This window comes from Ovis canadensis, chromosome 22 (genome assembly GCF_042477335.2).
Source record: "Ovis canadensis isolate MfBH-ARS-UI-01 breed Bighorn chromosome 22, ARS-UI_OviCan_v2, whole genome shotgun sequence".
Lineage (NCBI taxonomy): Eukaryota > Metazoa > Chordata > Mammalia > Artiodactyla > Bovidae > Ovis > Ovis canadensis.
Genome location: NC_091266.1, coordinates 51,939,375 through 51,954,487, shown reverse-complemented (window position 1 = coordinate 51,954,487; position 15,113 = coordinate 51,939,375). Strand labels below are relative to the sequence as shown.

The 15,113-nt window shown below is 49.1% G+C and overlaps 1 protein-coding gene across 7 annotated transcripts in view; it reads left to right on the top strand.

The window, feature by feature from the left end:
* Positions 1-3,353: 3,353 nt before the first annotated feature.
* Positions 3,354-15,113, top strand: part of GFRA1 (GDNF family receptor alpha 1) — a 230,609-nt gene continuing 218,849 nt past the window's right edge. Inside the window, exons 1-4 of one of the 7 annotated variants that reach the window (XM_069567626.1) lie at positions 3,354-3,935; positions 4,781-5,074; positions 5,905-6,198; positions 7,433-7,516. In XM_069567626.1, the coding sequence (XP_069423727.1) occupies positions 5,035-5,074; positions 5,905-6,198; positions 7,433-7,516 (418 nt within the window). In that variant the 5' untranslated portion in view covers positions 3,354-3,935; positions 4,781-5,034. The other 6 variants (XM_069567623.1, XM_069567627.1, XM_069567624.1 and 3 more) reach the window with 6 other exon arrangements.

The following is a 15,113-nucleotide window of genomic DNA, read 5'->3' as shown; positions in this document are numbered from 1 at the left end:
TTCTTCCTAACCGAAGTCCTCACTATCCTTAATGACCTGTTAAAGCTTAGCTGCATCTTCACATAGCAGGATGAAAAGTGCATATGATGAAGATAGAACAGCATGGGCAAGCTTGTAGCAGGAAAAAAAAAAAAACACAAAACATGGCACATTTAGGTAATAATGAGTGGTTTCGAGTAGTTACAGAGGTAAGCCTGTCAAACTGCCTAATGTCAAATACTTTGATAGACTAGTCTGAGTTAAAAAAAAAAAAACCCCTTGAGTGATTTGTGAGCAGTATAATTTGACAAAATGAATGTATTTTGCATTGTACTCTATAGGACCAAGGCAGTAAAAGTAGGAGACAAAATACTACATGAAATAAAACTGTCATACTCACCATGACTCACCTTAAAACTCATTTTAACTTATGAAAATACACTTACCTCAAGAAATGCAAGAAAATTGCTCACTTCACGTGCTTATGGGTGGATTGAACCTAATTTTGTAACATTAAACCAATTTCCCACTGAGAAAACATGTCACAGAGGATGGCATGAACCTTTATAATTATTAATAATATTTGATATTTCAATGTCACCTTTCATCCTGAGATCAGTCCTGTACACATGGGAACAGATAAGCTCCAAAGGAACAGAGATAATACTAATACAGTAATTCACACTGCATTTCTATCTTTTATATTCCAAGGGCTTTTCAGCCATGTATTTTTCTCGCTTTTAGAAAGTAGTGGATATAGTTGTAAAGCAGAAGTTTTTTTGAGCTCCTACTATAAGAAGTTTTCGGGTGGTGTAAGGGCCACATCTTTCTGCACACAGCTATCCTTGGGAGATCACTTCCCTTTCCTTAGTTTCTTTCCCTGTTGATCTCCTTCTGAGAATCAACAGTGGGCTATGTTCTCATGGATTCTCCAACTTCCTTCAAACGATTAACATCATCATCATCATTACAATAATGGTGACTACTGTTGAGGCTTGTGAAACACCCACTTTAGGCCCGCTTTGTTCTACGTTCTGAGAACTTTATATACACACCACGTTAAATAATTTCATACCAACATTATAGAGTAGGACTGTTCAACAGAACTTTCTGTGACGATGGACATGTTCCACGTCTATGCTGTCCGACAATGTGGCCACTAGCCACAGAGGGATATTGGGTACCTGAAATATAGTTAGTGCTACTGAATAGTAAAAAATCTACCTGCAATGCGGGAGACCGGGTTCGATCTTTGGGTCAGGAAGATCCCCTGGAGAAGGGAATGGCTACCCACTCTACTATTCTTGCCTGGAGAATTCCCTGGACAGAGAGCCTGGCCGGCTACAGCCCATGGGTTCAAAAAGAGTCAGATAGGGTTGAGTGACTCACACATAGTGCTACTGAGGAACTGTGTCTTTCTTTTATTTAATTTTCATTGAAATACTCACATGGCTAGTGAACTTTATATACACATCACATGAAATAATTTTACACCAACATTGTAAAGTTTTGTTCAACAGACCTTTCTCTGATGATGGAAATGTGGCTAGTGACTATTGAGTTGGACGATACGGTTATACACGTTGTGGCTTATTTTTTTAAAACCCCCTTTTCATCATTAGTAAGAACTTATGAAGACTAGAGTGAGTGAAAAGTTCAGAAATATTTCAAAGCTTACAAATATTTAAAAAGAAGTCCTATATTTTACATTTGGAGAACTTTTATTTATATCTGCTCCCTGTCAAAATTTTATTTAAAAGATGCCCGTGGAATGGTAGGAAAGCACAGGATAATTTCTTGACAAAGAACCCTTATAAAAGATGTGGATGATGTCCTTAAATGAAATCTCATTGTCCTCCAACCATTCCATATGGTCTGCAATGACAGGCACTAGTCCATCCATCCGATTACTTCCAAACGGAGACATTCACCACTACTTTTAAAATGGAGTGATGAAAGAGAGTTTTATGTTTTGGGTGTCCATGGAGAAACAGTCTTCAGATAAACTCTTAATTCACGTTTCTGCAATTCTCTCACTGAAACCACCTCCCCAGGATTTCTCTAGTGTGTGTGTGAAAATATGGGAATAAACTGTTTTGACGTGGAGAAATTGATTGGAAGACTTAATTGCATTTCCACTTAGTCCACTCTGTAACTTAGACTGTTACCACTGCCAGAGCCTGAGACTGCAAGTAGCCTTTGGTTTGAACCATCTGTCGCGAAAATGTGACATATGTTTGCTTTGTTTACTCAACAACCAAGCGTAAACTGATACACTGAACAAGAAGTCCGTGTGTGGTGTGACTGTGTGTGTGTGTGTGTGTGTGTGCGCGCGCGCGCGCGCGCGCGTAAGTACGCGCGGCGCGTCTGAGGAGGGGGGGTGCTTGTTGAGGGCTTCATACACGCCCCCGAGGAACACGTGCACAGGAGCGCAGATCCGTCGGATGCCCGCTCGGTTTGGAGCCCGTGTTGATGCCCCTGCGCACTCCAAACAAAGCGAAGCCCGCTACCCAGCGGCCGCCGCCGCGACGAAGGACACGCCTGACTGATGTGTAGTTGAATGGAGAGCTACGCAGCCCTCTGTTTCCTTTCTCCTCCCCCCTCCCCCCCACGCCCTTACATCCCGGCCTCAAACTTCAACCAAAGCCCCTGCCCTTTTCAATTACCTACCCTTCCGTCGATCAAATAGACCGTTTTGTCTCTCTCTCTCCTGGGTACCCCATTGTCTAGTACGATGGATTTGCATATTTGACAGCTGGGCTCACCTAGACTTCATGCAAACTCGGCTTCCCCAAGAGGTGAACGCAGACATCAGCAAAGATCCCATATATAAGTCCTGAGCGGCTGGATGAGCTTGCCACCACGAGCTGTTGCCCAGACCCCTCTCTGGACCCAGTGTAGACGTTGGTGCCCCGTGCGCCCCCCGGCGTGTGAAGAAGGGAGCGTGTTTTCAGGGCGGGGTGGGTGGGGGTGGGGGGTCAGCAGCCTGGCCGAGAAGGAGTGGTCCCAGGGGTTGGGGTCAAGGGCTGCGCGTGTGAACCTTTCAATTTATTATTATTTTAAATTTTACGCTTAAAACAGCCAAGATGGAGGTCAGCTTATAAATTTCCCAAAGCTAGGTCTGACTCGGTTGAAATGCTGTGGGCCAGGGGTTGCGCTTTTGTCTCCTTGCTCAGGCTCGAGAAGAGAGGCAGAGACTGCGCGTGCATGTGCGAGTGTGAGTGTGAGCGTGTTGGCGTGGATGACTGGCTGGGCACATCCCGCGATCGCAGCCCCGAGGGCCAGGGTCTGAGTGTGTGTTGTAACGGGCCAAATCTTGAGTCATAGCCGTGGGTGACGTGGGGAGAAACTTTGCGTTGAGAAGGGTCTGGTTTGATTGTGCTAAGAGGGAAGGAAGAAAGAGGCCTTGTGCATTGTGCGTGTGTGTGTGTGTGTGTGTGTGTGTGAAAGAGAGAGAGAGAACTGAGAGAGAGAGAGAGAGAGAGAGAGAGAGAGAGAGAGAGAGACTAGCGGCGCTCGCGGCCGGCTGCGTAGCGCTGTGTGTCCTGTGCGCGCTTGCGGGAGCCGGCCCCCGGTCCCACGGCCCGTGAGTGTGTGCGTCTACGGCGTCCTTGCGGGCGAGTATCTGAGGGGCTGGCGGTGTGCTGCGGGGTGGCAGGAGCAGGAACAGGCGGAGGGTCCTCCGGGAAAGCAATCTGGCCAAGGAACCCGCTGTTCGCCGCGCAGCTCCCGGTGACCACTACCATCCCTAAGGGACCTCCCGAGCCAGGGCTCTGCTCGGAAAACACCCTGGCCCAACTTGGTCCTCTGCGCTCTCGAGGATTACCGCATCTTTCTTCCTAGTGCAGAGAAGTGAGATTGGAAAGGGAAGGAGGGGGCGAGTACAACACCCGCCCCCCACCAACCCAGTAAATAAATAAATAAACTGGCATCTCGCCGCAGCTGGTTAAGTCCAGGTTGGTAGCATTTGGATAGATTTCTCCCATTCTGTCGGTTTGGGAACCCGTCGCCTCGCCCTCATTCCCCTCTACCCGTCTTGTGGGCGTCCCTGAACTTTGGGGCGCAGCGTCTTGCGCGGCGCGGGGCTGCACCTGCCCTGGCGCTCCAGAGCTGCGGGCCCTGTGCGCTCGGCCAGGGTGACGGCGATGATGCGCGCGACTCCGGGGCGCTGGGCTAGTGTCTACGCGGCGCGGACGCTAGGAAACCGAGGACAGCGCGGCGGGTAGGGGCGCGCGAGCCGGGTTTCAGCCCCAACCGGGACATCGGTTCCCCCTCTCGCGACTGCCTCTGAATGGAGGCGAGGCCGAGGAGGAGGGGATACGGCAATGGGGGGCAGCGATTGGTGGTTTGGGTGGAGAGGGCCGGCTGAGCCAGAGAGCTGGCGCGGGGAGGGGGCGGTGAACTTCCCGGGAGAAGGGGCTCTTTCCGCGCCGGGGCTGGCGAGAAAGCTGCCGCCGCCGAGTGCTTCGACTCCAGGCAGCGGCTGGCTCGCTCTCGGAAAGTAACGTTATTTATTTATTTGCTTGCGTTCAACCTCTTGGATTGGACCCAGTAGACACCCCCTTGGACTTTGGGAGCCCGCGTCTGACCTCTCCAGCCTTTACCCTGAGCGTGCGGGCGGCTCCCGGGAATACACGCACATGCACCCCCGGGGGCCCCCTCCCCGCGCCGCGACCTGGGTAGGGGTGGGCCCTCACCCGGGCGCTAAAAAGTCCCCCAAGGCTGAAGCCGGGGAGGGCAGAGGGGCGGGGGAGGCTCCAGCGCTCTCCGCTCTGGTTTCAAAGCGCACTCTCCCTTCCAGGTTGGGTCGGACCTGAACCCCTAAAAGCGGAACCGCCTCCCGCCCTCGCGCCAACCGTCCGCCCGGAGCTGTGTCGCCGGCGGCGGTGGCGGCGGACGGACCGGGGAGTTTCCTCTCGCCCTGGATGGAGCTGAACTTTGGGCGGCCAGAACAGCGCGGCAGTCCGGGGATCACTGCATGCTGAGCTCCCTTGGCGAGACCGAGCGGCAGGCCGGGATTTTCGGGGGGGCGGGGACCAGCTGCGCGCCGGCACCATGTTCCTGGCGACCCTGTACTTCGTACTGCCGCTTCTGGGTAAGTCGAGGCCGCCGCTGGCTTTCTTATCTGCGGAGTGGGGAGTACTAGCGGTAGCAACCACCGCCCCCCCCCCCCAGGTTGTGTTGCTGGTGCGGTGGGGTGGGAGCGGGAAGTTTCGTTGCTGAACCCTCAGCAACCCCGGCTGGGGAGTGGGGCGCGGGCGGCGCTGCACTTGCCCGCAGTTTCTCTTCCTTGGATTTTGTTTCCTTCGTTTTGTATTGACCTAGCCTGCGGGCAATGAAAGGGTCTGAGCCCTCCAGCCCCGAGCCCGACGCTCCCTGCGAATCCACGGGAGCTCGCGGAGGCGCGGCGGGCAGGTGGGGTGTGGACTAGCACCCGACCAGGAGAGCAAAGTTGGAAGGGAAAAACTTTTTCCCCAATAGCATCTCAGGGCTCCCCACCGGGCGGGCCGGGGACCAGGGCTCGCCCCCCCTGCGCCCAGTGCCCAGCCCGCTGCTCTCGCCTTCCGAAAGCCCCTGGGCTTCAGTCGGGCCGGGCGGAGCGAATGGCTGGAACCGGGGCCGGCGGCCCTGGAGGTCGAGCGGAGGCTGAGGCCGGTGGGTCCCGGGGCGGCAGGGCCGGCGCTCGCGGTGGGCAGCGCTGGCTCGCGGGCAAATCGCGAGAAACCCGCAAGCTTCGGGATGGAGTAGGGGGAGACCGGCGGCAGGAGGTGCCCGGGCGGGAAGATGGACTCTGGGGCGTAGCTGGGCGGGCGTGCCCGGTGCGCCGGGAGCCCCAGAAGCCGGGTCCTGCGCGCGTCCTCCCTCCCCGCTGGCCCCCCGCGCCCTTGCCCCGCCGCACTCACGCGCCCTCCCCTCCGCCCGCAGACGTTCTCCTGTCGGCCGAGGTGAGCGGCGGGGACCGCCTGGACTGCGTGAAAGCCAGCGATCAGTGCCTGAAGGAGCAGAGCTGCAGCACCAAGTACCGCACGCTCAGGCAGTGCGTGGCGGGCAAGGAGACCAACTTCAGCTTGACCTCGGGCCTCGAGGCCAAGGACGAGTGCCGCAGCGCCATGGAGGCCCTGAAACAGAAGTCCCTTTACAACTGCCGCTGCAAGCGGGGCATGAAGAAGGAGAAGAACTGTCTGCGCATCTACTGGAGCATGTATCAGAGCCTGCAGGGTACGCGCGACCGGCTCCGTTCCCCTCCCCCAGCCCCTGAAGGCAGGGGGCCCCTAGGCCCCGGGGTCTGGCTGACCTCATCTTCCACTCAGTTCTCCCCAGCTGCAGAATGAGGACCTTTCATGGGCCCTCAGGGACGTCGGCAGCTGGTGTTTGCTGCCTCCCTAGCAGCACTGTCGGGGCCTGGTTGTTGGCAAACCCGTGATGGGGTGGAGGGACATCCCAGGGACCCCTGCTGACCTCTCTGAAACTTGGTCAGAACATCGGAGTTAAGAATCCATTAAAGGCCGCCTCGAGGAACCTGCGACTTCCCTCCAAGGAGGAGCACTGGCTCCACAGGATAATCGGAAAGCTTGCACTTCGTCTTGCCTGGAGTTTCTCTCTCTCTCTTCTCCCCTTCTATTCTGACACAAGATAAAAAATTCCGAATAAAAAGTCCAGTGGAATCTATTCTATCTTTACCATCCCCCCACCTCCAAACCTGATCAAAGGCAGATGTGGGGGGGCGGGGAAACTGTCATTTTAGATGATCTGAGTCTTGAACCAGCTAGTGTGGTTCAGCCTTGGTTCATACAGAAATGACTCCGAGGGACAGGTCTACTTGTTACAGTCATCCATTTCAGTGGCAGCTTTTTGGTCCTTGTGTGCAGGAGGTGGCTGATGTTTGTAAATCTAACACAAACATTCAGTGCCTTCATTCTCCACTGAGACTCTTGCTGAAAATCTGTAATATACAGATTTGACCTCTCAGCTGCTACTTCCTCCAGAACCTGTTAATGAAAACCTATTTCAGAAGCTGACTGTTTAATAGCCATAATACCTGCTTTCTGACCGTATGCCATGTTTTGGGAGGAAAAAAAAAAAATCGGGGCAGTGGGGGCTCTTTTGGGTCACCTTTCTTCCATTGGCTCCTGGAGGCAATCTGGGCTTGTGACGTCACTGATTCCTTCCTCTCTGGTTTCCTTCCTTTGCAAAGAGTGGGAGAGTTTTCTGGCAAGATGAGCCTGGGTTGTTCTCCAATGTTTTCATGGCACTCTGGGGAGAGCAAGGACAACAGAGGCAGAGGGAATGAAACGAAATAACCAGAGCCAAATAGATGCATTTGAAATCTTTGAAAGTTTCAGCATCTTTTTGTTACACAATCATAACATAATTAGAATTCAGATTCAGTAACAAAAACTGCCTGAAATATGCCTGTTTTCCAATCTGAGCCCAATCTTTCTGTTGTTTTTAGGAAATGATCTGCTTGAAGATTCCCCGTATGAGCCAGTAAATAGCAGATTGTCTGATATATTCCGGGTGGTCCCATTCATACCAGGTAAGCAGATTCATACTTCTACTCTGATGTCTTTGCCCGCTTGAAATCTGTTGGCTTGCATTCCCTTTGGCTCTCAAGCAGTGTATAAGGAGATAGTTGAATGGCACAGTGTTTCTGGGAAATTAGAAACAGGATGATGATAATGAAGAGGCAGAATGCCTAGAGATGATGATTGTACGACTTGAAAGTAATTTTAAATGAAGTAAATGTGGTGTGGTGGTTTGAAAGAGGTTGGAGGGAAGTGACTTGGTTGAATTCCCCCCACCCCCACCCGCCCCACAATAAAATATGATTGGCCAACTCTTGCAAAGGGAGTGCCACTTCTGTCTGTAGGTGGCAATCGTATTCCCTTCTTGCTGCATACTGTACACAGTGCTGCCCTGGAAATGGGATCCTTTTAAATGATGCTGCTTTTCTTTACAAGATGCTTGAAGATAATCTTAGATTGTTGAAGACTCTTGGACAGACTCACGTGTCTGCCTTTGATTTAAAAGATTAAGCTCTACTATTTGTTAACATTTTTTGTTTTGTTTTTAATTTTTCCTGAGCAAGTGTGTGCATACACAAAAGAATATGTTACTGCCCTTTCAAAAGTGGTCTCACTTCCCGTGGTTTGTCTTTGCAAAGCTACATTTGGTTTGGAAGTGAACTTCGTTTTAGAATTAAGTTTTCCATAACATCTGCATTCAGATAGCCCCACAAATAATGAGTGAAGCAGTAATTTCCCTTAATGACATACAGATTCCAGACTGATGTTGTCTTTATTTGTTTACAATTCAGACTTTCTCAAGAATACATGGCCATCACAAATTGTATGTTTCTTGGTGGTTAAATGTGGTGGTTCACATTGAATGTGATTCTGTGAGATGGAGGTTTGGTCCTGGTGAGAGTGTTCTAGTGTTCTAAATGTTTTATGCTTTCCTGCAGAAAGTCATAGAACCAAGAAAGTATGTAAATACTGAAATTATGTGTATTATACATACATTCATTCACAGACATCCACTGAGCACCTGCTGCACTCTTACCATTGGTAGTTTGGCAGTGAGCCAGATAGAAGTTTTATCTGCTCCCGTGATGTGAATCTTAGAAGCAGCCAGCAGCTGGCATTTATTAAGCTCTTGTTATGTGCCAGGCACTGTTTAAGATCTTTTCATCACTGGCTTATGTAGTCATCGTCAAGTGTGTCTTACATGTTGTTATTTCCATTTTAGAGATGAGATGATTGAGGCAAGGGGAAGTTAGGAAACCAGCCCAAGATCACAGAGCTCCTAACTGGTGGAACCAGAACTTAAACTCAGATTTATTTGCAGGGTTTTGTAACATTTGTCTCTTACTGCTCAGAGTGTGCTCCTCAGACCATCAGCATGGACTGATGTCACCTGAAAGTTTGTTAGAAGTATGGAATCTCAGGCTACTTCCCAGAGCTGTGGGATGAGAATTTACATTTTAGGAAGCTCCCTGGGCTGAGTGCTTTATATGCTCAAGAAGCTTGAGAATCACTCCTCTCTGTTATTTTTTTTGGTTCAGAGAAAAAGTATGTGTGTATGTGTGTGTGTGTGTTTGTGTGGCCTGTTTCTGGGATAAAATATAAGAGGACAAATTTAGTGTCAGAGGCATTCATACATGATCCTAAATATGTTGATAGCTTATACCTCAGATCCCTATTTACGTTCTTTGTCCCTTTGGCCCTGCCAGGACAGTGGCTCAGACAGTGGGTCAGGAATGCACAGACAAGAGTATATGACCATCAGAGTTCTTGTGTTAGCAGATCAGTAGGAACTAGGGTGGGGTACCAGAAACCTGGCTGACCTTCCTGGTACTGTGAGGGGCAGTGCCTCCTGCTGGCTGCCTGTGCCCTGGAAGCATTACTGCTCAGCCTTTGTACTAATGCCTGAAAGGATATGAACCCTTTTCCCCTGCTGAGAAAATGAAAGTAAGGAAATAGGTAAGGAAGAAGATTCATCTGGGTTTTAATTTCAATACTGTTCTGAACTATAGGGCTGTAATAGACTCATTTTACTCTCTCTGGGTCTCTGGTTTTTTTTGGTATAATGAGACCACTGAAGTAAAAATCCCCAATCCTAACAGTCCATGATTCTGAGGGTAGACTGAGGTCATCTCCAAAATCCCCCTCTTCAGTCCTTGTGTTCTTTCTCCACTTAAAGTGACCTGGCCATTCTTGGATACCACTGGCTTGTCTGGATTTTTTTTTTTTTTTTGATGGGTATCACATGCTTCTGCCTGGACCAAGTCCCACCGATTCATTTTTTTGGCTCATTCTCTCAAACAGATATGTTTTCATAACAAATATGTTGTAAGACCCAGCCTGCTGAGGACCCAGAAGTCGTAACTCAGGGCCAGGAAGATCTTGTCTGGAGCTACATTTTATATCTCAAGGGCATTGGATTTAGGTTCCAGCTGTAATGAGCTTTGACCTCTACAGTGACTGTGCCCCTTAAGTGGGTATAAGAGCCAAATGGAGCCTCGAGAGGTTTCGAGCCACTGAATAATGCATATGATCCAGTTTGGCATTTGTAGGATGGAGAGGGACAGAGGATCGGGATGATGAATGCTGCTCTTCATGGTTTGAATCTGAGTTTCTAGAACATCTCTTCTGTTTTAAGAATGTCTCTGAGGAAACCGGGACAAGCAGGACCTTTGCCTTTTACAGATAGGGTAGCCATCAGAGTTTCCATATTTGGATGTCTCTGCCCAAGGTGAAGAGAATGTTTATCCACATACGCTAAGGGTGAGCTGAATCCTTTCACTGAACAAGACATGTTTGACGTTCTTGCTTTTCCATTTTCCTTGGACTCATCAAACCCACAGCCATCATTGCCACTGTTTACTTGATCACTAGTTAAAAGGCCATATGGAGATATTATCAGTGATGGGAACAAGGAAGGGACCAAAAATAAGGTAGAATAATGTTAAAACTGTCATCTGAAGCCTGAACTGCAGAAGGGAAATCAAGCAGGCTAGTCTGTTGAGAATTGAGGTGGGGAGTTGGAGGGATTCTTCTCCTGGAAGCGCAATAGCAGAAGTGGAAGCATTGGCCTCCAAGGCACTTTGAAGGGCTCTAGGAAGTGCCCTTTCTGTGTGTGGATGCTGGTGTGGTTTTTAGGGGTCCCACCACACAGTGAGCTGGAGGACACAAAAGAACAAGTGAGTCAGTGCAAGAGGACGTCGGAAGAGAGGACCAAACCCAGGAAAGTGTCTTGGGAACCAAGAGGGCAGAGCTGTGTGGGTGCTCAGAGTGTCTGAGGTTGGAGCTATCAAGTGATAATTTCACATCTGTGACTCTTAGCCATGACTTTACTCTTTTACTTCCATTCTGCCTCGCCTTTTCTTCCTCATAAAAGTTCAAATGCAGCAAGAAATAAATAGTAATTTGAAAGGACGATGAGCCTGTTGGCACTGTTTTTAGACTCTGGAGGGGGAGCGCAAAGCAGTGAGAAGTTTGAAAAGTGGAGTGGGTACTGAGAAAAGCCTGGAGATGGAGGATCAGAGTGTGGATATAAGCCCCTCAAAGGCAGCAAGAGATTTTTTCTAAGAAAGGGCTCCAAGATTTAAAAGGATTGGTTGGGAGGTCGGATTTTGTAGAGAAGAGTCAAGAAATGTCAGACCTTCCTCAGGGGTAATCAAAGTCAATGGTATTTGCAAACAAGTGTCAACTGGAGAGATTGTGGGACAAGAGTGATGCTGGTATTTGAACATCCTTATCTAGTTTGGTGAAAGACAAAGTTCTAGTTCTCTGGCTTTGCAACCATTTCCCTACCAAGTCCCAGAGAGTGGCTTAGATTTTCACAGGAAACTCAGGATCTTGAGGTTGGTTCCCAAGTAATTGGAAATGGCTTGCCGCAGCATCAGATGCCCCTAAGCTCTCCTGAGTCTGGCTCCTTTTTGAATGACGCTGTAAATCATGAGCCAAGTTTAACTTTTCTGTTTTAATGCACCATCATATTTATGTAACTATTAAATGAAAAGTTTCTTAAAATGTTTACATGTTGAAGAAGAGCCTTATAAGACCATCTGCTGTCTTGTCAAATCATGACAAGAGAGAAACGCTTGTAAGTACTAGCTGCTAGGGGTGTGTGGTGGTCCTCTCCTTTTTATTCAGCTCTCTAATCGTGTGTCCCTATGTTGAGAACCCCTATAAGTCTTTTGTTCTCTATTCTGGCATATATTAAACTCCTTCACGGCCTTCCAGGTGGTGCAGTGGTAAAGAATCCACTTGGTAATGCAGAAGAAGCAAGAGATGCAGATTGGATCCCTGGGTTGGGGAGATCCCCGAGAGTACAAAATGGCAACCCAGTATTCTTACTTAGAAAGTTCCATGGACAGAGGAGCCTGGCAGGCTACAGTCCATGGGGTTGCAAAGAGTTGGACACGACTGAGCGGCTGAACACACAGCATACGGCCATCTTCCTAGGTCACCTTGGCTCTGCCCTCCCTCTCGAAGCCACTTCACCTCTCCAGTCAAGCTCACTGTGCAGGCCATTCCCAGGCATTTGCTTTCCCATGCCTTGACACTTGGCTTTGCCTCCGTTTGGGAAGTTTCTATTAGTTCTTTAAGACCAAGATCAGGTTTCGTCTCTTAGGGCCGTGCTGGAATTCCCCCAGACAGGCACTTCCACTCAGGATTCTCTCACGCTGCAGTTTGCTCTTGCCTTTATGATAGCTGTTAATCACAACCTATCGAGAGGACTTATTTGTGCGTCTGTCTTTCTCACTGGAAAGTCGGGGATTTGCTTGTGATGCCGGGTGTTTGTTCAGCATCGAGCATCCTTCCCGGCTCTGAGCAGGCATCAGCACAACCATATGTGCTAAATCACTTCAGTCCTGTCCGACTCTTGCTGCCCCACAGACTGTAGCCCGCCAGGCTCCTCTGTCCATGCGATTCTCCAGGCAGGAATACTGGAGTGGGTTGCCATTTCCTATTCTAGAGGATCTTCCTGACTCAGGGATTGAACTGGCGTTTCTTATACCTCCTGCGTTGGCAGGCAGGTTCTGTCCCACAAGTACCACCTGGGAAGCCTTTATCAACCATAGGTGGCTGAATATCAGAGAAGAGCCTTAGAGATCTGGTCCAGTCCTTTGCTTTTACAAAATTGAAGTTCAGAGATGGAAAGCCATTTGGCCTGGGCCACATTGCTTGAGGGTCTCCTCCAGAACCTTTTCTTGGATCTGGTACTGCCTTAGAGGATGTTGGCGTTGGCCTCTTTCTGTTCTGCCTCCTGTCTGAACAGACATCATCTATCTCTGGGACCTCAGCTACCATGAACACTGATGACTCAGAGCCTTCCCTCCTACTCTTCTCCATCCTCTCCTGAGCTCTAAACCAGCATTTCCAGTTGAATCCTAGCTGAATCCATCAGGATGTATCTCAGTTACTTCAAACTCAGTGTATCCAAAATGGATCTCATTATCTCTCCCCTTTTCTCCTTACATCCTCCTCTCCCTAAGTCTCTTGTCTTACATAAAGGCATTGTCTGCCTAACTTGTAAGCTTTGGAATCATCTCCACCACCTCCCCTCCCCTCCTCAACTCCTTCAGCTGGACCCATCACTAAGTCCTCCTGAAATTACCTGCTCTTTTTTGAATTGCCTTTCCCTCCATTCCCTTAGTCTACCTAGCTTATCTTTCACTTGAGCGTTGCATTGGCCTTCTTACTGGCCCCACGCCTGTGTCTAGTTTCTCCTTGTTCAACCTGGCCACCCATCGCCAGATGTTACCTTAGCACCTTGGTGACTTCCAGGAGTGATCTGGTTTCAGTCTCCCTTGTTAGATTCTTCTATTAATCAGCCTCCCATCTCACCCCAGTCGCCCGTGTCTGAACAAACTAGGTTGACCAGGTGTCGTCCCACCAGTCCTCTGGGCAGCTTAGTGCCTCTTTCATCTTTGTGCGTGCTGATGCTGGAGAAGGGACACGTGCTCCGGAGTGCACTCACCTGAGCGGACCTCCAGCTCTGCTGCTTGTTCTGGGCAGGTCATGTGATCTCCCTGTGCCTCAGAATCCTTGGATATAAGATGAAATGGTGATACTACCTCCTTTACAGGTTCTTGGAAATTAAAAAGGCTATATGTAAAAAGCCTTGCCTCCTGCCTGAAATATAATTGGTCCTCAATAAAATCTCAGTCATTTTTAATGCTGTGCCGAGGCTGTGTTAGCTGTCAGCTCACTCCTGACTCCAAAAGTGGGGCTCGTTCTCGACACACCATGTTCCCTGGTCAGGGCTTCCCAGGTAGCTGAGTGGTAAAGAATCTGCCTGCCAATGCAGGAGATACCGGAGATGTAAGTTCGATCCCTGGATTGGCCAGATCCCCTTGGGGAGGAATGGCAGCCCACTCCAGCATTCTTGCCTGGATATCCCATGGACAGAGGAGCCTGGTGGGCCTCAGTCCATGGGCTCACACAGAGTAGGATACGACTGAGTGACTGAACATGCACACTTGATTCCCTGATCCTGGAACCATGATTCTATGTCTTGAAAAGCATAGCAACCCCAAGCTTTCAGAAAGGCTGCTCATCAACTGGCTTGGACAAGAAAGAAGAAATCTGTCCAGTATCTAAAGGGCCCTGGAGGAAAGCCCTAACTTTTAATAACCCAATTTGGGTTTTAAATCCCCGTTGGGGAGGGTCTTCCTTTTGCCTGCTCTGATCCCCCTGTTCCTCTGGGGCCGGATCCTTTCTTTGCTCTTGCTGCAGCTGGCTGTCACCCCGGCTTGGAGCTCTTCCTGTACTTAAGGATTCTTGTGATCAGCCTACCCTTCTCAGCTTGACTGATTCCCATTCTTCTAACCTCTCCCCATAAATCTTCTCTGCAACGCCCCTCATAGCGGGAAGAATTACTGCTGCCTGAGAAGGGCATGCCTTAAACCTGGGAAAGGCTTCCGTCTCCACAGGCCCTGCTAAGTACACTTCCCATTTCACTTTCACAGACCACTACTTTTGGCTTTTATTCTCTCACTCTCAGGCCCCTCAGCGATCCATGTTTATTGTATGACAGTAAGAAATTACAAACAGGTAGGAAAGGAAAGCCAATTTAAACCATTCATAGTCTCAGCTCCCAAAGATAACCACTGTAAACATCTGATATGAGCCTTTGCAGCTTTTCCCCTATATATATGAATATATATAACTCTGTGTGTACATATATATATTTTTTTTTTACAAAAATGAAGTCATAGTCTACACATGCTTTCTTATTACCTGCCTCATGACCTGAGGAATCTGGGTCTTCTCACATCACTGACCACTTCCTAAAGGCAAGCTTTATTAATTAGATGAACTGTCAACCTTGAGAAGTTTCATGAATAAGGCTCAAGTCTTTCCAGTATCTCAATACTTCTGGCAACGGCCAGAATGTTCCAGTGCAGGCTGTGGAAGTAGAGACAGTCAGATATTTTGCATAGAATTACTGTAGGTCCCGTTACCCAAAGAGGGGAGATAAAACATCAGTGAGTGACAGGTAATTGCGTGAACTGAAGATTGTTACAAGGTACAAAATTATTTATAGCCAATATGTCTGTCCTCATTCCTTCCCCTTAGTCTTCTGAAGTATTTCTTTCTGCCACCTCTTAATTTTTATGCTGT